Source organism: Vipera berus (assembly GCF_964194415.1).
Source record: "Vipera berus genome assembly, chromosome: 1".
NCBI lineage: Eukaryota > Metazoa > Chordata > Lepidosauria > Squamata > Viperidae > Vipera > Vipera berus.
The window spans coordinates 48,294,630-48,322,344 of record NC_138202.1 but is presented as its reverse complement, the minus strand read 5'-3'; the positions used below and the strand labels follow the sequence as shown (position 1 = coordinate 48,322,344).

At 36.4% G+C, this 27,715-nt stretch overlaps 1 protein-coding gene across 1 annotated transcript in view; it reads right to left on the bottom strand.

Annotated features, from left to right (window-relative positions):
- Positions 1–3,438: 3,438 nt before the first annotated feature.
- SEL1L (SEL1L adaptor subunit of SYVN1 ubiquitin ligase) overlaps positions 3,439–27,715 on the bottom strand; it is a 45,427-nt gene continuing 21,150 nt past the window's right edge. Inside the window, exons 10-21 of the mRNA XM_081316278.1 lie at positions 27,477–27,631; positions 24,256–24,312; positions 22,933–23,001; positions 20,272–20,349; positions 18,406–18,468; positions 16,366–16,453; positions 15,342–15,490; positions 14,437–14,602; positions 11,742–11,816; positions 9,662–9,834; positions 8,982–9,110; positions 3,439–7,506 (exon numbers count right to left, since the gene is read on the bottom strand). Coding sequence (XP_081172404.1) covers positions 7,303–7,506; positions 8,982–9,110; positions 9,662–9,834; positions 11,742–11,816; positions 14,437–14,602; positions 15,342–15,490; positions 16,366–16,453; positions 18,406–18,468; positions 20,272–20,349; positions 22,933–23,001; positions 24,256–24,312; positions 27,477–27,631 — 1,406 coding nt within the window. The 3' untranslated portion in view covers positions 3,439–7,302. The remainder of the gene's footprint in view (positions 7,507–8,981; positions 9,111–9,661; positions 9,835–11,741; positions 11,817–14,436; positions 14,603–15,341; positions 15,491–16,365; positions 16,454–18,405; positions 18,469–20,271; positions 20,350–22,932; positions 23,002–24,255; positions 24,313–27,476; positions 27,632–27,715) is intronic.

Below are 27,715 nucleotides of genomic sequence, written 5' to 3'. Positions count from 1 at the left end.
CTGCTAAGGCAGGAAACCCTATACCATTTCTCACACATTGCCCTAAGCCACAATGTACTTTTGTTTGATTTTGACAAAGTACATTGCATGGAACTAGCCAATGTAGCAAGTAAAAAAAAATTATTTATGGCTTATATGTACAAATGCAGTCGCTGAAATACACTATTATCTTATGTTCCAATAACCATAAAGCAGCCCATGCGATTATGAATTTTATGTAAATTATATCAGTGAGCATCAGCTCAGTGTATTTGTTACTTGTAAGAAATCTTGTTTTAATATTTTGTAAGCTGCCCTGTAAATTGGGGGAGAGGGAGGGAGGGAGGGACAGAGAGAGAGAGATGGGGAATCTAGTCTTACTGGACTAGAAAGAGAATGAATATGTTTTAACTGCAGCAATCCAGTGCAAGTATAGTACATGGTAGAAACTGTAAAAAATGACTTGTGACTGGTTTTCACACGAACATTGTAACATCAGGCGGTCATGTCTGTAGGATTATAGCAATACTGTATGCTGCTGTATTTTTGTAATTGTATTGAAGAAAGTACTCTTTTATTACTTTTTCCCCCCTTCATTTCTTGGACTTTTCCTTATTTTTTCTTTTACCTTTTGTAGAAATTTAATAAACACACACACACACACACACACACACAGGAACGAGATTGGTTGCCCTGTAAATTGTATGGGTAAACCAACAAATGATATCTGCTGAAGAGGAACAAAATTTGAGCCAGTTTGGTCTAGTGTAGGGGTAGGCAATCTTGGCTCTTTTATGAATTCCTGAGCCTGGCTCAGGAATTCTGGGAGTTGAAGTCCACGAGTCATAAAAGAGCCAAGGTTGCCTATCCCTGGTAGTGGTTAAGGCTAGAAACCAGTAGTCTGAGTTCTAGTCCTACCTTAGGCATGAAAGCTGGTTGGGTGACTTTGGGTCATTCACTCTTCCTCAGCCCAATTCACCTCACAGGTTTGTGGGGAAAATTGGAGAGGGAGTATCAAGCATGTCCACCATCTTGACCTACTTATAAAAATAATAAATATTGGAATAAAGAGAAAAAAAATCTAAAACAGTGCTGCCCAATTTTCAATTAAAGAAGCCTACCATCTACAGTAATATATTCAGTGCTTTTAAGATGGAGTGTAAACCAGTTGAGGACATTGTCTTTTAGTTAAGAAAAGTTCCCTTTTATCTGGACAGGCTTTATCCAGTCAGCCATCAATTTCACATACTATTTCAGCATATCCAATTATATTACCTGAATTTGATGAAAATCTGACAGAATTTAATATTGCTCTTCTAATATGAAGGGGCAGAATAATGACGAAGCCTACAGGTTTAGTCTATGTCCTGCAAAAAATAAATTAAAAAAACAACCCAACCACTTTGATATACTTATTGAGATGGGCAGCCATATATATTTTATTGAATTTATATTGAATAAAAGGGCAAACAAATGAATAAAAAACCATGGGTTGAAAATATATCTTTTCTGCATAACAATACTTTATAAGTATTTTCAATATCATGCAGTCAGAATACAGCCCAGGCATAGTTATCAATCCGTTTTTTCAGGAACTCAGCTGAACTCAACCCCAATACTCACAAGTTACTGCAGAATGCAAAAACCCACCTATTCATTTCTTTTCCTCTTGCTCTTTTGAGCCAATAAACTCTTTGACAGTTTTTCAGCCTTGACATTGAAGTATACCTGCTCCATGTTTACATAAAGATTCTGTCTGGCTAAAAACAGCTTGAATGTGAGTCAATAATCTGTTTGGTTTGCTGGAGGATAGGAGTCTGGATTTAAACAATTTCCCCTCAAATGTACAAGTTCATTCCTATTGCTTTGGGAGCATTTTTTTTCTTACAGATTGAACAATTTGTATGAACTTCAGTAGACAGCTTTCAATAAAACAAAAAGTAAGAGAAAGGAGCTATAGTATTAGACCATATTATTTCATTCTGTTCAACATTATCTCATTTTATCATTTCTCATTTTGTGTATTTTTTTCTCAGGCAAAAATTATCAACTTAATTCTTCATTTAATAATATAGCACAATCTAGGCAAAATATTCTATTCAAATTATTTTACTGAAAGATGTTTAAGCTAGTTCTTAATTCTCTTTCAGAGTAAATGCAAAATACCTGCACTACATTGCAATTTCCTTTTAAAATATTACAGATCTCAAATCACTTTTAAAAATGCAGTTCCAATATTTACTAAATGTCGTGAATATAAACTAGTAAGTCAGACGAAGATACAGAACAAAAATGAAGCTAAATAACTCACATCTAGTATATTCTGTATGTAAAGCAATAAGAAGAAAGCAGAGATGCTAGAAAAGTTGAGCAATGCAAAATAAAACAGCTTTGTAATTCTGCTTTAGTGGCACTAGGGGTATATTGTTTAATAGTTAATATTGTCTATTTTGTAACACAAGTGCTGGATTGTAATGTTAATACTATTGAAATAAGTAATTTATTATTTTAAAAAAATGTTTCAAAATACATTGGAAGTAGATTGGGATGGTTGTATTTTAGTGAACCATTAGGTCTACTGACATACAATGATCTAATTTTTATTTTTACCTCATGCAGTGATTGACTAGCGGTGCTGTTCATTGTGACAAGCAGGCATCTGACTTAAATTTGTCCCTAAAAATCAGGTTAGGGGCTTGTTCTTCTGTCATGGCAATTTCCCTAAGCACATTGAGTCTTTCATTACAGTACATATTAGAGTGGTTGCTCTTACAACTATTTTAATAGATTAGAGACCAACAGAAAACAGCCTGCCTGAAAGGATTGAGGTCTGGCTTTATTTGCAGAAAGATACATTATGGTTCGCCCATTTCAATCCAGTGTGACAAATCTGCATTGTTTCTCAAATCCTGTTTTTTTTTTCATGTACTCTTTCCAGCATAACAAAACTTTGCAGTAAAGTGATGTTAAAAGTTATCAGGAAGGCTGTACTACAGAGAAATCCTTATGTTCTTTAGAGGGAATGGGAAGATTAGTATTGTACAAAGAATTTTGTTCCCATGGTGACTGCTAAACAGAGCGTACACCCCCAAGGGTTGTGAATGCCCACAGACATATGCCGCCAGAAGGCAGTGGGATGTTTTAATGCCCATTCTTATGCTGTAAACTGTTCTTACAGACATAAACTGCTTTATTTTGTCTAGGCTTATTAATGTATATTACTATGTATATTGCACGCTATACAAAATATCACTACAAATGACATACATAGAACGTTGCTTGTTCTTCCAATGCATTCATGAGTATGAACTAAATACATAATTCATAGCAATTACCTTATGAATCATTATTGGCATACATGATGGCGTGTATATTTTAGAACTCAGTGAGAAAATAAACAGTTGATTACAAATCATTATTAAATTTGAATGATGGGAATGTAAAGTTTAACAATATGAATCAGTTTTATCAAAAATATCTTTAATAAAAGGCAACACAAGTTTTCTTACAGCATTCATTACAGGCCAATCATCAAAGTGGCATCTTTATTTAACAAGATATAATACAAAATGAATCTGTACATTTCTCTATTAACAGATTTTGTTTACAGCTATATTACACTTTTTCAGCCTTTATACTGCATCATCTTAAATACAAAAGAAAATTTACAAAACTCCTTATACACACTTAGCGACTTATCTTTTGCCAATGTATGTCAATCCAAGTCAGACACACAGATTTATTTCCTCTCTGCAAATGCACTCACTCAAATCATACCAATTCTTTGAAAAAAAAAGTGTTTATTGTGCTCTGTTTAAAATATTAAAAGGCTGGAAGGGACTGACACGTGGGGATCTTTACAAATAGCAAGCAGAGCATTTTGGCCGAAGTCCAGCTTGACAGCCAGGACTTGCAGCATGTTTCTATCAATATTAATTTGCAAATAAAGCCTTGTGTTCATACAAATGCACTGAGGTTTCCACTTGTATCAATTGAACCATTTATACCAGGAATCTGTGGCTTGGAGGTCCAAGGCTTTACTATTATAGTGTTGCATGTGCAAGTGCTTGCACCTGCTTGAAACCTTAGGTTCAGCAATTGGATCTAACAGTGATGGCTACCTTTAGTCGGAGTGTGGTACATTTGATTTCTTAAAATGCAGAAAAACCTGGCTCTCAGATCTCTTATCACTATTAAGGAACAGAATTAATACACAGGAATACATTCTCAAAGATCAATATTCATCCTCATGTACAGTCACATTACAGATTCTAGATTAAGATGCATTATGATATACAGAGGAAGAATGTAGATCCTAACAGCCTGACCAATGCAGTAAAATATTTGCCATAATTTCAAATACTCGACTAAATCCTCAAAACAATTTGATCTACACAGAATAAATTTTTGCATATATATGCATAGCATGTTAATGCAGCTAACAATCTGAACTATAATATTCAAACAGTATATAATTATATTCCCCAAAACATTCTTCTGATAATATTTTCCACATTTGGTAAGATTTTTTTTAAAAGATTGGGTAAGAAAATTGTCTAAGTTTAAACAGAACTTTAATGCCTGTAATAAACCAACTTTATGTTCTAATCCTACTTGGCCTGCTATAGACATTTTGTTTTTATAGAAACAGCCTTTAAATTTCAGTAAGTTTAGAAGAATGCCTTTCAATTTTAACAATTTGTATTCAGAAATTTGATTCCCATCAACTAGCCTATTTAGATTAATTTTAATTCACCCTCTTTCAGAAAGAAGTGGGTTGCTTACTAAACTCTTCTGCATATTAAAATTTAAAAATTAAAGTCTTTTCCCTAGCATCAACAGAATTGAAGTACTTCTATTCTGGTAGTGTTCATTTTAATTAAATATAAATGGTAAAAGTTCAATTTAGAATAGGTCAGAATAATCAAAGATACAATTGTTTAGGCAGATAACCTAGATGATCTACTAATTCTTAAATCCCTGAGTTAGCTTGATGCTTTTCAAAAGCATATAAAACTTAAATCAATATTTTTATATAGATGAGGCAACACTAAAAACAGGAACCATGAATATTGCTTATCCTGACTTTTGAAAGCAGAAAGTCAAAAGGGTGTAAAATGTTGCAATTTTATATTTTCATTCAAGTGCTAGATGCAGGATATTACATTAAGTGAAGTTTAAACACATAGAACCCATCATTACATGCCTCTAATTAGGGAGCAGAAATAATAGCTCAGCATAGTAATTAAAAGTAATGTCAGAGGGAAAAGTCATTGGAAATGTTTTAATTGTTTTGAACAATTACTCCTTATATTTCAGAAAAAAATAGTTTCAATATAATAATTTGGATTTTATTTATGGAGTTCATCACATAAAAGTTTGTACACAATACACATAAGGGCAGACCATTATTCAAATTAAAGACTTGGAACATTTTTACATTTGCAACTTTTATTGGAGAAGAGGCAAGGTTTCTTGAGGAAAGTTTTTTTTTCTGAAATAGCTAAGTTTTCCACATATTATTTAAAAAAACCTGCAGCCCAAATACCTGAACAGATTTTAATTATTGTTTCCTTTTTGTGTTTTTGACATTTTGTATTCATTGCAAAAAAAATCATCTTATCTAGTGTGTACAAGTGGAAGGAGAGCTCTACATAATTACCTGCCTCAGTAATACTGCTGCTAAAATATACGCCTTGCTGTTAAAACAGCTTCCCGTAGATATAAGCAATCCTGTTCAAAAATATCCTTGTATTTTAGAGTCATACAAACTCAATTTCTCTCTCTCCACTTTTATTATAAGGGACTTTTGTTGTTCCTGTCATGTATTCTAAACTTACACAAGGGAGCCTACTGATATATACAGAATTTGCATATTTCTTAAATGCACTTAATAAGGTTTAGTTTCCAGAGAACAGCATTTATAATTATATTTCTTTCAAGGGTACTCAAGATTATATAATGATGCATTAGAACCATCTACATTTGCAAAAGTTGACTATTTTTTAAAATTGGGTCTTCAGCCAAAATTTGTTGTTTTTTCCTTCTAGTATAGTACATAAAATCTTCATAAATTAATATTACAGCAAAAACATGACATTGCAAGGGAAATTTTGGGAAGATTTTCTACTGCATCTCATATAACTCATCTCACTGTTTTGAAAATGTCCATGTTTCAATCCTGGCCATGAGTTCTATTCTCATTTTGCTAAAGTTTTAAAATCGCATGCATTCTACCCAAATCTGGCAAAGTTGGTATAGCTCATAATTGTAAGGTTGTTATAAAACAACACTGTTAGGATAGTCTATCATACATTTATATTCACTGACTACGTCTCCAAAAGCCATGTGCAGCATAACATCAGAGTGCATATTTTAAAGAGATATGTAGATAGCAATTATATTAATAACACTTAATTGCACAATCTTCAACTCCAAATAAGTCTGAATCATAAGAATATATTATGATGGACTGAAAAGCATACCAATGATACCCAATGAGAAAATACTTCAAAAAACCCCCCACTGAAATAAAGAGGTCTTCTGAGGTTGATTAACACTGGTCCTTTTTTCAGCCCATTTCTTGGATGAATCTTGGCATACTTGTGAAATAATAAAAAGGAAGACTAAACAAGCTGCCATGTACACTTGGGAAAAGATATATCAGAAAAGATTCTTGAGTGTGCATAATTCAAGCAAGTCTGAACGCTAAACAAAATATGGAGGTTTCAACTTATTTAAATAGTCATTGCACAAGTGTAGTTTGCATTTTAAACCTGACCTCTAGAAAGAGTAGCCCATGAATATATATCTGTTTATGACTGGTAATTCTAAGGTAAAACATCCAGACCCTCATGGCTGATACCACTACAGAGGTTTATGTTGGTTTCAAAATAATTGGGAGAACCATAAAATAAAGTCCAGTTTATCACAATCACAAACATATTTGGAAAAGACTACACCCTTTTACTTAAAAGAGCACAAGGTCTGATGTTCTCATATTAAACTTCACAATATATTTCTTTCTGAACAATCAAAGTACAGTTGAAAAGGGCACCGAATGAACTAAATATAGTAGGCATCACTTTTGAAGTAGCGCACTTCTTTTTCAAAAAATCTATTTTGTTATTCCATTGGCACAGAAATAACATTCCACTCCATCTCAAAAAGATCCCTGAAAAAAGGCATAATTCTAAACTGCTTTCTCAATTCAACACTTTTTTGAATCTGATGTGCATGTAACTATTTGATCTGTTGTCGTAAGATCACAAGAAGAGTCTTGGCTAGAAATTCCAGTTCACTTCATTGAATCTCTAGCTGTTACTATTGGGGTGGCTGCTGTTCTGGAGCAGGTTCTTGAGGAGGTACCGCTGGTCGTGGACCCGCAGGCCTTGGGACTCCTTGATGTTGCCTCTGCCTGTAAGCTATTACTGTGCCCAAAAGTAAAGCAATGATGGTCATGAGGTAAAGGTCCCACTCAGGGCCCAAGAGTTGGTCCATGTCCATGTGCGAGAATATCTCCTTGACCTAAACAGAAACATACCGGGGGTGGGTGGGGGAGAGAAAATTAATTCTTAATAGTTTAACCACAATGTGTATGAAATTCCCCAGTTTCAGCATCTTTCTAAATGACAAGACTACTATGTTTGATGGATAGTAACAGTGCAGAAGAAATAATCCAGTCCTGGTATGTTTGATGTAGGAACGTATTTAGTTTCAAGCTAAGGACAAATCCAATAAATGAGTTCTGATCAGTCAGTTAGCTGCAACTGATGCCCAGAATCGCTTTGATTGTTCCAGATTTGGGATGAAACAAAATCTTAGCTTGTGCACATGGCCTCCTCTTTTCTATACAGAGCAGCTGCCAGAGCAGCATATCCCTAGCTTTCTCAGTGTCTCTCGAACATTCCCTTCAACTGCCACCATGGCTGATGGACTGGCCTGCACATCTGTCCCTTTCCTGACAGCCTTAGTACTAAGGAAGAAGCTTTCACTACAGCCTACCTCACTAGGTTGTCTGCTTGTCTTCCCCTTCCTCCCTTCCAATGATTTATGTGCTTAACTGCCTATTCTTCGTGCTGATGCTTCTGATGATAAAAATGAGCTCCTACAATGGCATATTACACTTTTCTTTAATTTCCCTCTCTCTGGCTGTCAGTATCCTTGGCTTTTCCCCCATTTCCCCCAAGCCACTTGTGCCTAAAACAAATAAAACACTTTTTTTCGTCTGTGGACAGGCTAAAATATCTCATGCTATTTTGTTAAAATATTAATTGATAAGACTTAATAGCGGGAGAGGACTTCTATTGTCATGCTCACAGACTTCCTGAATACCTTTGGGAAGGATACTGGACTAGATGCAATTTTCATACTCTGTGCTTTGATGGCGTGAAAAGTCTCAACTAAGAACAATTTCCTTCTCAAGTTATAGTTCTTTCAGAGGACCTAATCTGAAGCACAAGTTGGAATGAGTATGTTCTGAGGCTAGGCCCTTTTTGCAATACTTGGAATAGCATGTTTGGATATTGGAAAAGTTCCTCACAAGGATAGAAATTAGAACAGCCAGTTTTGTGCAATACAAGTAGTCCTTAATTAAGGACCATTTGTTCAACGACTATTTGAAGGCACAACAGTGCTGAATAAGTGGTACTTACAGTTGGGCCTTGAAATTCTGGATAAACTGAACTGAACTAAAAACAAAAGCATTACATCTGACCAAGAAATAAAGATATTTCCATAGAAATGGAATGGAAATAAAATTCAAAATATTTTCTCAGCCAAATCCTAGAAACTGTTCTATGTTAAAAACCAATTTATATGTTTGTGTGTGTGTGTGTGTGTGCGCATGTGTGCGCATGCGTGTGTACGTATGTTTGTGTGTGTGTGGATGGATGGATGGATATAGATATCACATAAATCCATCAAAGCTGATCAGGTGAAAGAAAAGCTATCACCACTATATAGATTACATAAATAACACTATTTTCTTTATCATTACTTACATTGGTTTCTCGTACATACTGGAAGGCATAAATAATTCCTAACTTGCAAAGTGCAAGGAAGACAGGAACCTGAGCATCAGGACTAGCATCAGCGGCCATATCATAGAAGCGTTTTGCAAGGTGAATATCCTATAACATATACAAAAGATGAAATTTGTGAAAACAGAGCCAACCAGATCATATGAATATTGTATAGAGAATCTCCTTTCTTCCTTTGGTGTATGTATTGCACAAGAATTACTTACATGAGTTAATGGGATAAAATTTAATATTGTTCTTTATTAATGCTTATGACAGAGTAATAAAAAGTTAACAGGAACTTTGGGAATTATGGATTTAAATAGTTATACCTTGTGCCTTTGACTGTCACTATGATTTTGCATCACACTAAAATGATTTTATCAATCCAAATAATAATAATAATAATAATAATAATAATAATAATAATAATAATAATAATAATAATAATAATAATAATCTCTGAGAATAGTATAATAATTTTATTATTTTGGTCAAAGTCTGAAATGATTACTTACAGAATCTTCTGCAGCTAGGTTGAAAGCCACATTTATTTCTCGTTTACAGCATACTCTTGTTTAAAGGCAGAAGATTCTGACAGTATTTTGAAAGATATATTTGTGTTATTGCAAAACTATGGGAATAACTATGCACTTGCTTACCTGCTTAATCCCAAGTCCTTTTTCATGCATGTATCCTAGGTTGAACATGGCTTGGGCACTGTGCTGTTGCTCTGTTGCCAGGCGATAATGAATAAATGCAGTTTCATAATCAACGTCGGTGCCAAAACCATAGAAATGATAATCGCCAAGTTTTAGTCTAGCAACAGTGTAACCTATCAAGAAAATAAAATCTATGAAAGAACTTGTTTAGGTTTTTGCATTCCTTTCAAGATGTTGCAATTAATGTGGAGAGAACAGACTTGCACTGCAGACAGAATCTGTATCTGCCCCTATTCCTATTATTTAGAATGTGATTTCTAGGTTAAATTACCATATTTTTCGGACCATAAGACACACTTTTTTCCCCCCAAAGTGGGGGGGGGGGGGAAACAAGGGTGCGTCTTATGGTCCGAAGGTGATCCTTATGGCCAGCCCCAACCTCCGCAAGTGAAAGCAAGGGAGATTGCAATTGGCTCCTGCAATCTCCCTGCGGCCCGGCTTTCTCTTGCAGAAGGCAGGCTGAAACGGAGCAAGGAATGCGAATCGGCCGATCTCGCGCTCCTGCATTCTCCTCCGCTCGGTTTCAGCTTCTTTTGCTACAAGAGAAAGCATGCTGAAACAAAGCAAGGGAGATTCCCTCGCTCCGTTTCAGCCTGCTTTCTCTTGTAGCAAGAAAAGCTGAAACCGAGCGGAGGAGAATGCAGGAGCGCGAGATCGGCCGATTCGCATTCCTTGCTCCATTTCAGCCTGCCTTCTGTAAGAGAAAGCCGGGCCGCAGGGCTGCCTCCGTAGGTACTGCTCTAACGCGGAGAGGGAAGGACAAAGAGGGAAGGAAGGAAAGAAAGAAGGAAGGGACAATGGGAGAGGGAGGGAGAGAGAGAGAGGGAGGGAGAAAGAGAAAGAGAAAAATAGAGAGAAAGAGGGAGAGAAGGAGAAAGAAAGAGGGAGGGAAACAGAGGAAGAGGGAGAAATAGAGGGAAAGAGAAAAATAGAGAGGGAGAGAAAGAGGGAGAGAGAGAGAAGCAGAAAGAAAGGGAGGGAAATAGAGGGAGAGAGAGAAAGAGGGAGAGAAAGAAAGGGAGAGAGAGACAAGGAGAAAGAAAGAGGGAGGGAAATAGAGGAAGAGGGAGAAATAGAGGGAAAGAGAAAAATAGAGAGGGAGAAGGAGAAAGAAAGGGAGGGAAACAGGGAGAGAGAGAAAGAGGGAGAAAGAGAGGGAAAGAGAAAAATAGGGAAAGAAGGAAAGGGAAAGAGAGAAAGGAGAGGAGAAAGAAAGAGGGAGGGGGAGAGAGGGAGAGAAAGAGAAGGAGAGAGAGAAATTAAATTAGTAACATGATTGTTAAGTGAATCTGGTTTCCCCACTAACTTTGCTTGTCAGAAGGTTGCAAAAGGCAATCACATGACCCTGGAACAATGTGACCATCATAAATATGAATCGATTGCCAAGCATCAGAATGTAAATCACATGACCCTGGGGATGCTGCAACGGTCATAATTGTGAAAAATGGTCATAAGTCACTTTTTTCAGTGTCGTAACTTTGAACGGTCACTAAGTGAATCATTGTAAGTCGAGGACTACCTGTACTTTATCATTTTTTTCCTTATTTAGGGGGGGGGGCGTCAAGTTTTTGACACGTTGCTGGGTGACATTGCCTTGTCCTAAAAGTGGTACAATGGATGAAAAGGTTGAAAAGCCCTGTTTTAGTATACTGGTACTATTTGGTTCAGAATATTTTTTTTCTTGTTTTCCTGCTCTAAAAACTGGGTGCGTCTTATGGTCAGGTGCGTCTTATGGTCCGAAAAATACGGTACTTCAAAAATGATGTTTTCACTTCAAATTGACTATGGCAACTAATACAACAAGAATATGGATGCAGAAGCAGCCTCTGATACCCCAGATCTATAAAATATATTTAGATTCAGTTTACTATTAAAACATATGGTACATTATTATCAAAATCTGCTTTCAGCTATTAAACAAGTACTGCTACAACTCCTTAGTATGATCAAAAACCATCCACAACAGCTCAGTTCTTGAGGTTACTGCTAGGAAACTGGACTAAATTCTGAAATGACTGACCTTGTGAGGCTGCTCTGTTCCAGTGTAATAAGGCTCTTGGATAGGTTTCATTCTCTTCTATTATGCTGGCTTCTTCTATAGTGTTGGGGGAAAAGGGTGGGACAGTAAAGACCCAAGTCATTTCATTTCTTGTCATTTAGTATTAATCATGTAACCCACTTTGCTGTTCTTCCAATGAGCAACACAAAAATAGAGATGAACAGAACCTGAACCCAAATTATTATATTATACACACACACACACACACACACACACACACACACACGTATGTTGTCTGGGTTCATGTATTTTACAAAAACAATGAATAGTAATTATCATAAACAAAGTTAATTAATTGCTCAATAGTCTTCTCACTAGTATATATTTAATGTTACATATCACATTCCTTTCTCTCTAACTCGCTTTTCTAGCCATTGATAAAATTATCCCATGTTCTAAAATACACTGAATCTTCTTTCTCTTTTATCTTTAAAGCCAATCTATCCATTTCTGCACACGCTAAATGTTCTTTTTTTTTAATTAAAAAGTTTTAGAATACATTTTAGCTTTAACAAACAACAAAAACAAAACAAAAAGGGGAAAAAAGAAACCCCCCCCGCCCCCTTCCCTCCCACCCTCCCCAACCCTCCCCATACCCACCCTCCCTTTCCCCTCCCCCCCACACTCTAAATGTTCTTAATTAATTCTTCTTCAATTGGTAAGTTTTCATTTTTCCAATATTGGGCAAATACAATTCTTGCTGCAGTTATTGCATGTAAAATTAAATATATACTGTTTTTCTCATAATTTGCTCCTATTATTCCTAACAAAAATAATTCTGGCTTAAAGTGTATTTGTTTCTTAGTCATTTTCTCCAACCATAAGTGTATTTTTGACCAAAATCTTTTAGCTTTAGGGCATGTCCACCAGATATGGTAATAAGTACCTGGTTTTTGTTTGCATTTCTAACACTTGTTTGAAGTATTTTTTACACATTTTTGCTAATCTCACTGGTGTTAAATACCATTTGTAAAATATTTTATATAAGTTTTCTTTATATGCCACCGCTTTTGTTAATTTAGCATAAATTAACTAAAAAAAGAAAAAAAACCCGAATTACTTGAACACAGAATCAGTATCCTTGTTTGCAAGCATATTAATCAGCTGAGGAGTCATGTTGATTACTGGATTCTGCAAAGTTAAAGCCCAGTAAAGTCAGAGCTCACTAATTTATCTCAGATGCCTGGACAAAAGATTCATCATGATCGTATTTTATTATGACAAAAGGCCAAAAACATAAAATAAAAATAATATGCTTGGATGAAGCAAACAAAAACTTCCAGAAGTTGTTGTATATTTAAAAAAAAAACCACTGTGGAAGGGAAAATTATTGAATATGTGAACTGGAGAGTTATCTTGTTAAAGTTATATAATTCTAATTAAGTAGTAAAGAAAATAAATGAAATCCAATTTGGTTTCTGACTTCACCCTGAAGTCTCAACTGCCATTTAATGGTGAAATACAACTTTCAGCTTGGCAAAAAGTTGTGCAACCTGAATTTTAAGCAGACATTTTGTCAAATGTATACAAAAACCATTTGTAATCAAAATAATGTTTGGGGCACATCTGAAATACACACTGGATTTAAGGATTATCCCTCTTTTCCAGTCCAGTGAAGAAATGCAGAAATGCTTGTTGTCTATAAGTTTATTTTATATTAATATTGCCTCACTCATATAAGTCACGCAAATACTTCATATATCCACTGAAGTAATATATTGAGATTTCACTTTATGAGATTAACTTTCATAAACTGAATGGGACAAAGAATTTAGAAGCTGATGCAATAGAAACCTACAAAATTAGACAACTGGCTAAACAATCAATTATTTTGGAAAGATAAAGTTATCTAGGCTACTTCAATTTGTTATAAGAGTTTATAGCACTAAATTTCAGCACTGCTAATAGCCTATCTGCAAACATAACTATTAATTTTTGCTGCACATAGGATGGTAAATACTGATAAGCAAAGAACAGAGGAGATGAACTCCAAAATATATGTATGTTAATTGATAGCTTAATGTGTTTTGAATGAAATCTATTTATTAAGGGGATAAGCAGAAAATTTATGTTGGGTGAATCAGTTCAGCAGAGTTTGCTGTCTGTTGACAATATTAAACATCTGTTTATTTTATATATTTTCAACTATCCAATTATTTAGTACTGGAAAGGAGTATGAGTAACTGAACTAATTCTTGGTTATCTTTTAATTAGTTAAGTCTACAAATTCATATTATTCATTATTAAAATAAAATAGAACTTGATTTATAATTAGCAATTAATGTATTAACATCATTATATATATATAATTTAAAAAGGAAATAAGATGAATGCTTTCATTGTGAAATGGCATTTAAATAGAATTTTTCACTTGTCTGATAATTGAACAATCAAAGGGAAAAAAAGAAATATTTCAGTAAACTATTTAGAGTTCTAGAATACTAATTTCAGAATGCTTTTGAATTTTTAATTTTTTTATGGGATTACGACTTCTGTGTGGATTTAGGCTTCATTCATAATTCATATGAATATTAAATTGATATATCACATGCATTTGTGCATAGGCAAAACAGCTAAGCAAAAGTAAGAATCGGATGCTAAAAATTACCACTGCATTGTACTAGACCAGTAATATAAGGAACTATTTAATCCTTACTTTGATCAAGAATGAAGGCAGCATTGCTTTGTGCAACCTCATAGCCTTGTTCTGCCAAAAGGAGATACTGAACAACTGCAGAATTCGTATTGCCATCTTTATAGCTGTTGTAAGCAGTCATAAGTCTCTCAGACCAACGGCCCCGTTCACACACATTCTTAAACAACTACAGGGGGGGAAAAAGGTAATTTTATTTTTTATTGTCTATTTAGAAATACATTCTAGTTGTAGAAACAATTATCTTGTTCATTATGTGCACAAACATTCAACAGTGATGCAGAATGAGTAAGAGCAATCAAGCATTAGGTAAAAAGATTATCAGACCTGTTTAAGAACTCAGTGAACAGCACAAACTCCCAACAAATCCTATTTTTAATGTATCTAGATTACATTAAATATTTTAGCATTGAACTTTTTCCATCAAGCTCACAATTTCATTCTTGAGAAGCTACCAAAGGTCCAGATTTTGGTGCATATAGGGAAAAAGAGTGAATAGATTTCATCAGTAGATACTGCTGTTTTAGCAAGCTCATTCTGTTGTTTGACTTTCTCTTAGAATTCATCTTTATGTGAAACTTTAAAGAAAAAATACTTAACCTGGAATAGCTCATGTTAATAAGCAGGCTGAAATTTAAGCCTTTTGTTATCCAGATAAATGACTTCACTCTTTAAACAGCAAACTGTACTCTTCATATTTATAAAAAGGCAAGCCCTGCATTTCATTTGAATATATTCCAATTGAAGTATTTCCATAGTAATACGAAATTATTTGAAACAGTTCATTGCCACTGTATTTATATGCCCCCAAAGATGACCCACCTTAATACAGCATCAGAACTTCATTAAAACAAGTGCAACACTGTCTGCTCATTGTCCCTGCATTTAGGAAAACAACTAATACTTACCTCAACAGCAGTATGACAGGACCGCATTACTCCAGTGCCAGTAGCATGCATCTGTGCTAAATTATAGAAGGCCAGAATGTGGCCACCTTGAGAAGCCAGATTAAAATATTTATAGGCTTGCTTATAGTCTTTTTTGACTCCAATGCCATCTACAAATATAAAAGAATTAGCAGGAATAATTGAATTGATGTCCTTTGATCTGTACACTCTCTAAATTTGATCAATGTTGCTATTTCACTTAGTTGACAACAAGATTCACCAGTTCAGTCTGAATTGTGAAATTAAAATACATAATTCTAAATGAACTTACGAACCGTTCAACCAACCAACTCTACAATTTAGAGTTAACAAGTTTGGTGCAAACCTGAATTCTTGCTTTCTGCTTGATACATTATATTTGTTGTCCTAACATATACAGCCCAACTAAAAGAGCTCTGTGTCTTGATCCACTTCCTGGATCAATATAATCAAAAGCAGGAAAGAAAGACTTTAGGTCACTAAATAAAACAACATGTCAATTTAATGCTCTGAAAATATGAATTGTGGCTTCCATTAGCTTTATAATAACTTTCCTGTGCTAAGTATGAAAAAGTTTTATTCTTTTTAATATCTTCATTAACCATAATCTGACCAGAGAGTTTCAATTATTAGACAATTCAGAAATAAAATAATACATAATAACCCCCAACTAACCATACACTATTATGTTTATTTTTCTGGCTATGAAACAGAGACACACACTGGTCTGTTATTTAAAATTATTTTGGCAAGGATACATACTAAAAGATCAATAATATGCAGGCAAAAAGAAACTGATTCAACAATGACACTTTTTAAAATGACATGCTTTAAAGGTTAATAGCCTAATTTATGGCCTATTTTTATGAGGTAAAAACTACAAATGTTTCATTCCTAAAAAAGAAAACTAAAGTCTCAATTATTCAATTACTTCCAACATCTTCCTATAAAAAAATGACATATCAGTTCCAAAATGTAAATTCTGAATATCAGAAAGGTCTCTTACTATAGTACATGGAGCCCAGCTGAAGCTGTCCATCGACCCATCCTTGCTCTGCTGCCTTCTGGAAATACTTCAGGGCCAGCTCATAGTTCTAAAGGGGGGCACAGAGGATGGAGGATTAGTCAGAGTTCTACACTAAAGTGCAATAAAAAACCTTCAGTGTAATCCTAAATCTCTTTTTATTATGTTTTAATGTGAATACATATCTTGCTTCTAAGTGATAATGAGTAAAATATGAATCTGTCTGAGGACTTAAGCATTCCATAGTTTCCTTTTTCTTACACTTTCATTTGATCCTATGTTGTTTATTCTGCCAACTCTGCCACCCTCAAACATCCAAAATGTTCTTGGATGCATTTCTTCTCTGTTACCTCTTACACTTACAGAATAACAGAGTTGGAAGGGACCTTGGAGGTCTTCTAGTCCAACCCTATACTATTTCAGAGAAATGGCTCTCCAATCTCTTCTTAAAAACTTCCAGTGTTGGAGTATTCACAACTTCTGGAGGCAATTTGTTCCACCGATTAATTGTTCTGTCAGGAAATTTCTCCTTAGTTCTAGATCACTTCTCTTCTTGATTAGTTTCCATCTGTTGCTTCTTGTCCTACCTTCAGGTGCTTTGCAAAATATCTTGACTCCCTCTTCTTTGTGGCAACCCCTGAGATATTGGAACACTGCTATCATGCCACCCCTAGTCCTTCTTTTCATTAAACTAGGCATACCTAATTCCAGCAACCGTTCTTTATGTTTTAGCCTCCAGTCCCCTAATCATCTTTGTTGCTCTTCCCTGCACTCTTTCTAGAGTCTCAACATGTTTTTACGTTGTGGTGACCAAAACTGGATGCAGTATTCCAAGTGTGGTCTTATCAAGGCATTATCAAGTAGTATTAGCACTTCACATGATCTTGATTTTATCTATTAATGCAGCCTAGAACTGTATTAGCTTTTTTGGCAGTGCAGCACATTGCTGGCTCATATTTAAGTGACTGTCCACTAGGACTCCAAGATCCCTTATTGAGCCAGGTACCACCTATACTATACCTGTGCATTTGGTTTTTCTTGCCTAAATGTAGAACTTTACTTTTTTGATAGATAGTGCCCTATGTTCAAGCCTGTTGAAATCCTTCTGTATCTTCTGGAGTGTTGGCTATTTCTGCCAGCTTAGGATCATCTGGAAATTCAATTTCCCATCTAACCCCTCATCCAAATCATTGATGATTACTGAGCCTAAAACAGAGCCTTGGGGTACCTCACTGCCTACTTTCCTCCATATAAATGCAGTTCCATTGAGAACTACATGTTGACTGTGATTGGTCAGCCAGTTACAAATCCATCTGTTGGTGATGCTGTCTAACCCACATTTTTCTGTCTTATCAAGTAGGAGGTTGTGGTCTACTTCAGGAGTCCCCAACGTCTGGTCCATGAACCAGCACTGGGCCGTGGCATGCCAGTAACTGGGCCATGCAAACAAGTGAAGACCCATCCACAGTATGCAAGAAGCAGATGAAACCATGCCCCCTCCAGTCTACAGAAAACCTCTCTCTATGGAACCGGTTCCTAATGCCCAAAAGGTTGGTGGCCGCTGGTCTACTTTATCAAATGCCTCATTGAAGTTCAAGTAAATTATATCCACAGTATTCCTCTGGTCCATTAATTTTGTCCCTTTGTCAAAGAATGCAATAGGATTTGTCTGGCATGATCTGTTTTTGACAAACCCATGTTGACTTTCGGCTATGTGTTTACCTCTAGGGGGTTCACTGTTTTGTTGCTTGATTAGCTTTCCCAGAATCTTCCCAGGTATTGAGGTCAGGCTGATAGGTCTGTAGTTTCCTGGATCTATTTTTTTTCCTTTTTCAAAGATGGGAACTACATCAGCTCTTTTCCAGTCCTCTGGTAGTTCCTCAGTGCTTCAAATGACACTTTCCTTTGTATCCATTTAAGTGCAATACAAAGGGCTATATAAACAATACAATTCTAATATTGCAAAAACAACCTCCTCTTTTTTAACAGAGTTGTTACTGCCATTTTCCTAAGGAGACTTACCACTGGAACACCTCTTCCATATAAATAAGCCATTCCCAGACCACTCTGTCCTACTGGATTGCCCTGAAATACAAGAATGTGATTAAAATCTAACTAAAAACTAGTAACTTGTAAAAAGACAGATTGGGAAACAAATATTCCAATCCTGAAAAGAGGTTTCTAAGTTCAAAACAAAATTATCATGCTTCCTATGTTTTATTTTAACGAGTATTTATTAGGCTGGCAACCCTTCCCCAGGCATGCCAATTGTATTATTTGCAGTGAGAAATTTAGAAATGTTCAAAACTATCCCTTTGGACAATTTTTATAGATTATAGTTAGCACTGATTATCTATTTTTGTGGCCTTGAGGTGAAAAATGAAGGATCAAAGGACCTGGTTCCAAGCTCCCTATGGTTGAAATTATGAAACGTTCTGAGTTTTGTTCCATATAAAACATAGAATACCGTATTTTCCGGCGTATAAGACGACCCCCCAACTTTTGAGATGATTTTCAAGATTTTTCGTCTTATACGCCGGAAAATCAGCGAGCCCGGGAAGGCACGCCCTCCCCTCCACTGTGGAGGAAGCAGGGCAGGCTGGCGTCTGGCGGGAGGCGGCAGGGCAGTCCTGCGCACGCTCGCCGGCTCCTAAGGAGTCCTCGGGGAGCCATGGCAGGCGCCTCACGCTCCTCCCTCTTGAGGCAGCATTGGCGGAGCCGTCCGGCGTCAGGCGGGAGCCGGCAGGGTAGTCCTGCGCACGCGCGTGCTCCCCGGCTGTTAAGGAGTGCTCCTTAGCAGCCGGGGAGTGCGCGCGTGTGCAGGACTGCCCTGCCGGCTCCCGCCCGATGCCGGACGGCTCCGCCGATGCTGCCTCAAGAGGGAAGAGCGTGAGGCGCCTGCCATGGCTCCCCGAGGACTCCTTAGGAGCCGGGGAGCGTGCGCGTGCGCAGGACTGCCCTGCCGGCTCCCGCCAGACGCCAGCCTGCCCTGCTTCCTCCACAGTGAGAGGGGAGGGCGTGCCTTCCCGGGCTCGCTGACTTGCAGCCAAGCCGGAGCCGAAAGGGGCTTTTCCTTCCACCCACCCTTTGGAATAGACGCAAGAGCTCCCGGGGTCTGGCGTTTGCAAGGGGGAGGGAAAGGGGCTGAGAGGCTCTTGGGGGTGGGAAGGGAGAGTCACGTTGGAGGGGGGACTGGACTAAGGAGGCTTGAAGTTGCTTTGCAAGAACGGGGGCGCTCGATTGATTTATGTACTATTTTCCGGCGTATAAGACGACTGGGCGTATAAGACGACCCCCCAACTTTTGAGATGATTTTCATGGGTTAAAAAGTCATCTTATACGCCAGAAAATATGGTATGCAAGATACTGAATCAATGGGGCAGTTTTACTCTGAGCTGAAGACAAACATTTTCCATTTTGTTCACATAATTACTAAATTGTCATAATGCCCAGTCTTAGCCTATCTTTATACCAAATGTGCAGTATTACAACTCTCATTAAAGTGGTATGTCAGGACAAATTGGACATAAAGCACTTGAAGAAAATAATCAGACTTGCACATATGAATTTTATTGTATGGGACAAATGACAGATACTACCAAGTGGTCACATATGTCTTACAAATATGAGCAATAATCATATTGCTTAAAACCACTTAACTAGTTTACTAATTAATGTGGTGTGTCATAAATAGAGAAGACTGAACATATGTGATTTTTGAAAAATGCATTTTTATTTGGATTTTCTGAATATATCAGAAACAATTTTCCTCAAAAACAAATAAATATGTATTTGTTGTGTGAAGAACACCTCATTTCAAAATGATTGGCTTCCAGAGATATGGTTGTATACATATGAGTTTTTGTAAACAAGATTTCAGCAACGTACCATGTCGGCAGCTTTCTTAAAGTACTGAAGGGCTGTTTCATTGCTTTGAGGTACAGTATCACTTCCTTCTGAATACATCTATAAAAACAAAACGTAATTAAAAGTTATTAAGAGTCTAATTTTAGAAAAAAAATATTCTTTGGCATAATATCTGGCCCACTTAATGCAGAAATTTTCTTAGAATTATACCAACATTAACGAAAGCCATAAGAATATCATTAAAGTTGCTTAAATGTAAAACAATTTTGTAAAATTTTGTTTTAGTTGATCAATGCATGCATCATAACAGGATCTTACAAGAAAGATTCTTCCTTTGAGAGAAAGAACAGCCCATTGTCCTTTCTGTCAAGGTTCCTTTTGGCTTGATCTAATAGAATATCCAAAAATGGACATATATTCCTCCCTCATTCTGGAAGCAAGACTTGCATGATCCAGATTTGCCTCTAGGATTGGTTTTGCTTGTCTAACGTTTATTTTGTGACAGAACAAGAAACAAGTGTAGCTTGAAAGATCCATTAAAATAGAAAGGGAAGGAAGAAAAATCTCCTTCCAATGTGTGCCTTACAAACTAGAGTGCAGAAGAAACATCATTTCTGTATCTGTGGACACTTTCTTGAAGTTCTTAAAAGTCAGCCAGCCACTTGTAGTTGGGAGCACCTTTCATCAAACTAATAGAATTCTACAAAAAATGTGCAGTTTACTACGAGAAAGTCTCCAATAATAAGATGTACCTAAGTAAATCTCAATTCTTGCTTCGTGGATGAAAATACTAAGGAGGAAAGCATTCTGTCAGATTTTCTCCAGGAAAACTACCTAATTAATAGAATTTACAAAGTGTGACTTATTTCACAGACCAGTAAAATCTGAAGATGTGTTATAAATCTTCCAAGATTGAAGGTTTCTACCATAATAACACTATAAAATTGACTCCTATGGCTAAATTAGTAGTCTTTTTCTAAATGAAGTAATTCTCTCAATTCTTTTAGAGTCTAAAAAAATGTGAATAAAAATTAGTGTATCAGAGTTATTAAAGGAAAGTAAGCTTAGCAATGATGGTTGTTTGAGAAACGTTAGTCTTCTTCTCTGTGGGAAATACTCATTTAGTGGTTTGAACACCTTAATCGGTTTAGATCATCTTACTAATCCTGAAACCATGACACTCAGCAGAGGCAGACCTAATTGATACTTGGAAGGGAGACTATGAGGAAACATAAGGGCTGCAGGCCATTCATAGAAGCATTGAAAAGAAATCCCAGAATTGTGAAATATTTCTATATTGTTGTCAAGAAATAAATTCACCAAAGAAAGAAAAAAAATTACATCTCGAGAAAAACTAGATGTAGTAGACGCTATATATACCTTGACTAATGGATCTCAACAGAAGGTGATACAATAAAGGAAATAGAATGGCGTGTTAAATGTGGTTGGCAGGTATTTGGCAAGCTAAGCATAATTTTCAAGAACCTTCTCTTATGCCTGAAAAGTTTTTGATTAGTGTGTGCTACCTGCTCTAACATATACCAGTGAAATATGGAACTAATCTCACAATCAATACAAAAGCTACAAGTGGCGCAAAAAGCCATGGAAAGATACACGCTTGGCATTACAAGACAAGATCGAAAGAGCTGCACACGGATTAGAGAACAAACACAAGTATGCAATATAATCAAGATAGTAAAAGAATTGAAATGGGAATGGACTGGTCACATAACAAGAAGCACTGATGGCAGGTGGACTAAGGCAGTCATAGAATGGATCCCACTTGATAAAAAGCATTCACGAAAGAGACCTAAAACAAGATGGATCAATGACAATAGCAAGTATTGTGGGTCCAATTGGCAAAAGAAAGCTTAGTACTATATAGGATGGAAACATGTGGAAGAGGCCTTCATCCTGCAGTAGATAGACAATGGCTAAAATGATGGTAATGATGTCAAGAAAACTATTTGAAAGTGACTATGAAGCCACTACAAGCTGAGCTTGTCATGAAAGTAGCCTCATTTTCAAGGGTTCTGTTTCTCAAAACAATTACACACTGGTCAGAAGCAATAACAACATTGATATTTCCATTCCAAATGGAGGGCCTAGATTAGGCAGAAAAATTGTGGAAAGACATAAAAGACTGGTTCCCCCATTTCATATTCTCATTACATACATAGAGAATTTATGCATACATAAAATGATGAATGTGGGTTAAGTACAGAAATCTACTGAATAGATTTTGTCTATTATATCTGGTTTTGTCCATAATATCTTTGCTAATAAGTTTGGTAAAGTACAGCATTTAATACAATTTACTTTTACCAAGGAATTTTGAACATCTCCTGAACAGTAATTTATATGGCACTTGAGGTCAGGATAGATAGGATTTGTAATTTATCATTATTTTAGTTTGGTTTATTTGGATTTTGTGTGAAGTATCAGTAATAGAACAGTGTTTATGGCAGCTAAAGCTATTCCCTAAACTGGCCTAGGAAGGTTTGGGCCTTGTTCCTTCTCTGTTGAAATTATGTCAGATACTGCTTTTTAGAGAAACATTTAAATAGACAATCACACTGACATTTAGCTATGTGTTATTTTTTTACAGTAATAAATCCTCTGATTGAAGTAGTAATCAAAAAGTAATTTCCAAATACACAGCTCAAAGGTGGTGTGCCTTACCTTCCCCAAAAATGCCATTGCATGTGAGTTGCCAGCATTAGCTGCTTGGTTGAAGTATTCAAAAGCTCTCTGGAGGAGAAAGAGAGTGGAAATATAAATATGTGACAATTTTTAATACAACATCTGGCCTTCATTCAAGTTTGTTTAAAAATCTACATTATATGAGCAAATATACTAGTTTTATATAACTGAATGTGATACTAAAATATGCAAATTCAACAATTATTTCAATTTTTGAATACTAAGGCAGTATCATTTGTTTGATGGCCTATCCATACCCTTGTTCATTTGAAAGCAATCCCACTGTGATAAATAGTGCTTAATTCCAAGTAGTCACAGGACTGCATCTTCAATGCACAATTTTTGGTCCGTCAAAACCATGACTTGAGAATTTGAGAAAATCTCCTTTTAATTACCTAAAAGGTACATAAATGCTTATTATGATTATCACACCTTTTTACATCATGATCTTATGAACTCTTGGTATCAGTTTAGCAGAGTAGGAGGACTGGTCCACACATGAGAATAAAGGATGTGGAGGAACAAGAAGGAGTTATTCTATTTTAAGGAAGTTGTTTGTTCTATTACTTTACTAATTATAGTAAATATATGGTAAATAAATTTAATGGGATTGCTATGTTAAATAATATACTTAAAAGTTATCATCTTAGAACTATATTATATTTTAAAAATACCTTTGTTTATTTTAGTTGCATTACTGTGATTCTGATTGCGTCATTCCAGCAGTGTTTCTCAACCCTGACAACTTTAAGACATGTAGTCTTCCAGAATTCTGGGATTTAAGGTGCATGTATCTTAATGTTCCCAAGATTGAGAAACACTGTTTTACTTAATGTATAATTTATTTAGTAAATTTCTCACCACAGGCATAGTCTACGCTTTCTTATTTAATACCAAAATTGAATTAAAACAGTTTTCTTCACTTACATACATTGGTCATCTTGATTATTGCACTATTAATAACATTTGCTGTTTATTCAAGCAAGTGAGCAATGTCTTCTATCTTTCTACATATACTTTTCAACATAAATCCATGCAGAACAAGTTGCAACAGGCAAGATGGGATATATTTGTGAGCTGCAGTAAATGGATGCAGACCAATATCAGGTAGGAACTACGTAATACAAGACAAGCTGGAATTTGGCTCCTTGTGCAGTGATCACCCAACACTGAAATACCTCCTAGATCTCTACTACTGTTATGCTAAGAAGACAGCTCTTGCAATTAATAGAAAGCTTTTCAATTCCAGTTTCATTTTACATCTTAAATGTACCAACATCTTATGTATTGCCCTATAGATACCTGATGGTTTTGCTCTACTCCTCTTCCTCCATGCAGGTGCAATTGTCCAAGTCCTACCTGAAATAGTAGTAGAAACATGTTATTTAATTTCCTATCAAGAAAGCATACTCTGAAGAAAACGAATATTAGAATGCACACACAATAAAGGAACAACTGCCAGATCAAGTGAAGGAAATATTTTAAAGAAAAACTGATCTGCTGCAATTAAAAAAAATAGTAATTTCACCTCAGAATTGATGAGATGCCTACAAGCACTTCATGCTAGGTTTTGTAAAAAATAATGGAGACAGGGCTTTGATACAGTCAGGTGGTGAATAAATGTAATAAATACATATAAGCCCAGGCTCTATCTCTTCAGATTGTTAATTGGGCTGTGCAGTTTCTAAGGAAAAAGGGTGCTTTAGAACACATCAGACTATTCATGAGGCACTTGTCACCAAATGCATCTTTTTTTCCTGAACTGTACTTAGCTATGGCAGGCAGCTACATGATTTGGAGAAAAGAAAAATCTGCCTTAAGTTACCAAAGAGGACTACATGATCTTCCAGGGTAATGAAGCATGTTTTCCTCTTAGATCCAAAGGGCAGCACAGTCATGCCCCCACATGAAATTACTCCCTACATACTGAAAACTAATCAGGAAAAAAAAGATTTTCCTTACATTTATCCCAAACATCCAGTTTTCTGCTGAGTAACATTGATTTACACAAGTTCTTTGTAACAATCCAAAACAATAAAGGATGGGCAATGAGAACAAGGCAAAACTCTGTACTCCAAAAGTAATCATAAGCTGATGAGCTGTACCAAATCATGGCTGTTATCATGAGGGTTGTTTTGTAAGGTATTGCTCATTACAATGTTCCGAAGTCATGCCTTTGCTAGCTTACTATCAGCTCTTTCCACAATGGACTTAACACCTCGGGACTGGCCCATTTGAACAGACCGGATGAACTATTTGGGTGGGGTTTGCTTGGGACTCTTTTAACCTATTGATCTGAGTGGGAAACCCTCAGATCCTGTCTATTATGCCTGCTATGAGCTTCTCCTAATAAAAGTTCCTTTTGGAAGAAACTGCTTCCATGAGTTCTGCTTTCTTAGGATGAGGTTTTGAAGTGGGCCCTGACACTTACGTAAAATAATGCCATGCAACCACAGCTCATTATACTAAGTTTCAGGCAAGAGAATGAGCAAACTAGTTTTAGTGCAAACTAAATCAAAATGACGCATGGAAGTACTCATAGCATTTTGTAGAAAGGAAAGGAACAAAAATTCCCCAGCTTTACACAAAATCTCACTTCATCATGTTTTGAAAATATAGTATGCTCTACAACCAACCAACCTGCCTTTTAAAAAACCGTGGAGGAACTTGTGTTCTTTAAAAAGCTCCTTTAAAAATGTTAAACCTAGAGTATAGTTGAGTATTCCCTAACTTGCCTCCTAATAAACTCTTCACCATTTCCAACAAATGTGGCAAATAGTCCATCAAAATGACATAACCTTGGGAAAAAAAGTTCATGTTGTTATTCTTCAATATCTCATCACCATCACTAACATGTTTAACTGACTTATATCTTATTACTTTCAAGACCTTTAGTTTGATTTGATTACTTGCATCATTCTCTCAGTAAATAATTTTACTGTTAATTTTAAGAAGAGCCAGGCTACCTGAAGAACCATCTCATCCTGCTAGGTCAGGCTTTCCCCACTTGTGCTGACATGAGAAGGCCTACTGCAGATCCCATCAAAGAACTCTGGCGGTTGTGATCCAGAAGAGCTTTTTTTTTGTAGCATATGCGCTCTGGAACATTCTACCCTCCCCCCCCAACCCCATGAGATCTGCTCCCACTTCCTATTCTTCCACAAGAACTCAAAGACCTGGCTCTGCCATTTGGCCTGGGGACCCAATGCGGAGAGCACACAATGGAGGTGACTGCTAGGATGATCACCTCCTGCTTTTCCCGCCCATCTTTTAATCTCACATTACTGTATTTTCATTATTTATTTTACTGTGTCATTGTGTTGTTACTGTTATCTTTATACTTCTTTTCATTTCTCTGTTTTTACTGTTATAAGCTGTCTACAGTAGTCCCATGGAGATAGGCGACAAATAAATTTAACATAGGTAAAGGTAAAGCCTGTGTTTCAAAGCCGAAGAGCCAGCGCTTGTCCGAGGACGTCTCCGTGGTCATGTGGCCGGCATGACTAGACGCCAAAGGCGCACGGAATGCTGTTACCTTCCCACCGTAGTGGTCCCTATTTTTCTACTTGCATTTTTATGTGCTTTCGAACTGCTAGGTTGGCAGAAGCTGGGACGAGTAACAGGCGCTCACTCTGTTACGCGGCACTCAGGATTCGACCCGCCAAACTGCCGATCTTCTGATCGACAAGCTCAGCGTCCTAACCCACTGAGCCACCGCGTCCCTATAAATTTAACATACCAACAAACAAATACAGGTAGTCCTCATCTTACAACAGTTCATTTAATGACTGTTCAAAGATCCAAAGGCACTGGAAAAAAATAACATGACCATTCTTCATATTTGCAGAACTGTTGAAGAATCTCCATGGTCATGTGATCAAAATTCAGAGGGTTGGCAACTGGCATGGTATCATGTGATCACCTTTTTTGGGGATCTTCTGACAAAGTCAGTAGGGAAACCAGATTCACTTAACAACCATGTTACTAACTTAACTGCAGTGATTCACTTAACAACTATGGCAAGAAAGCTTGTGGAATGGGGCAAAATTCACTTAACAGCTGTTTAACTTAGCAACAAAAATTTGGGACTCAATTGTGATTGTAAGCCAAGAACCACCTATAAATTCATTTGTTTAGTTTCTGGACATGGGTAGTCAGTGTGCTCCTCTCTACTGGCTTCCGTTGTATTCCCTTTTTTTTTTTGCTTCTCCTTCTCTTTCTCTGCTCCAGTTGTAAACCTTTAACTGTCTCTTCTCTGTTTCCAAAGACTAAATTGTAAGAATGTACCTCCGCCCACTAGCTAATCAATAAATCAGCTGCAATTTTAAGTCTCACTTCTCAGGCAGTTGAACAAGCAAACACAATGCAATTGAAGGCATAAATTGTTTTATCTAATTAGGCAAACAAGCCTTCTTTAGTGAACCTACTCAATTCCAAAAATTGGCCACTTTCCCTATTCCTGTTCAATCAATATGAGTGACCTAATTTTTCTCTTTCCCATCCTAGTTTGACAATTAAATTACCTGTGCTTGAACATCTCCCTTTTCAGCTAAGAATTGATAGTATTGTATTAAATCTTCCTCCAACATTCCACTTGCCATTCCTGGATTTTCTATTTCATCCGGCAGACGAATTCTCTGAACCACTGTGCCTCCAGTCAAAGAGATATCACTAGCCACTAGGGAGAAAGAACAGGGCAGAAACATTTAATTTTATCCTTATAAAAGTCTAGTGCACATCATAATTTTCATACATGGAATTA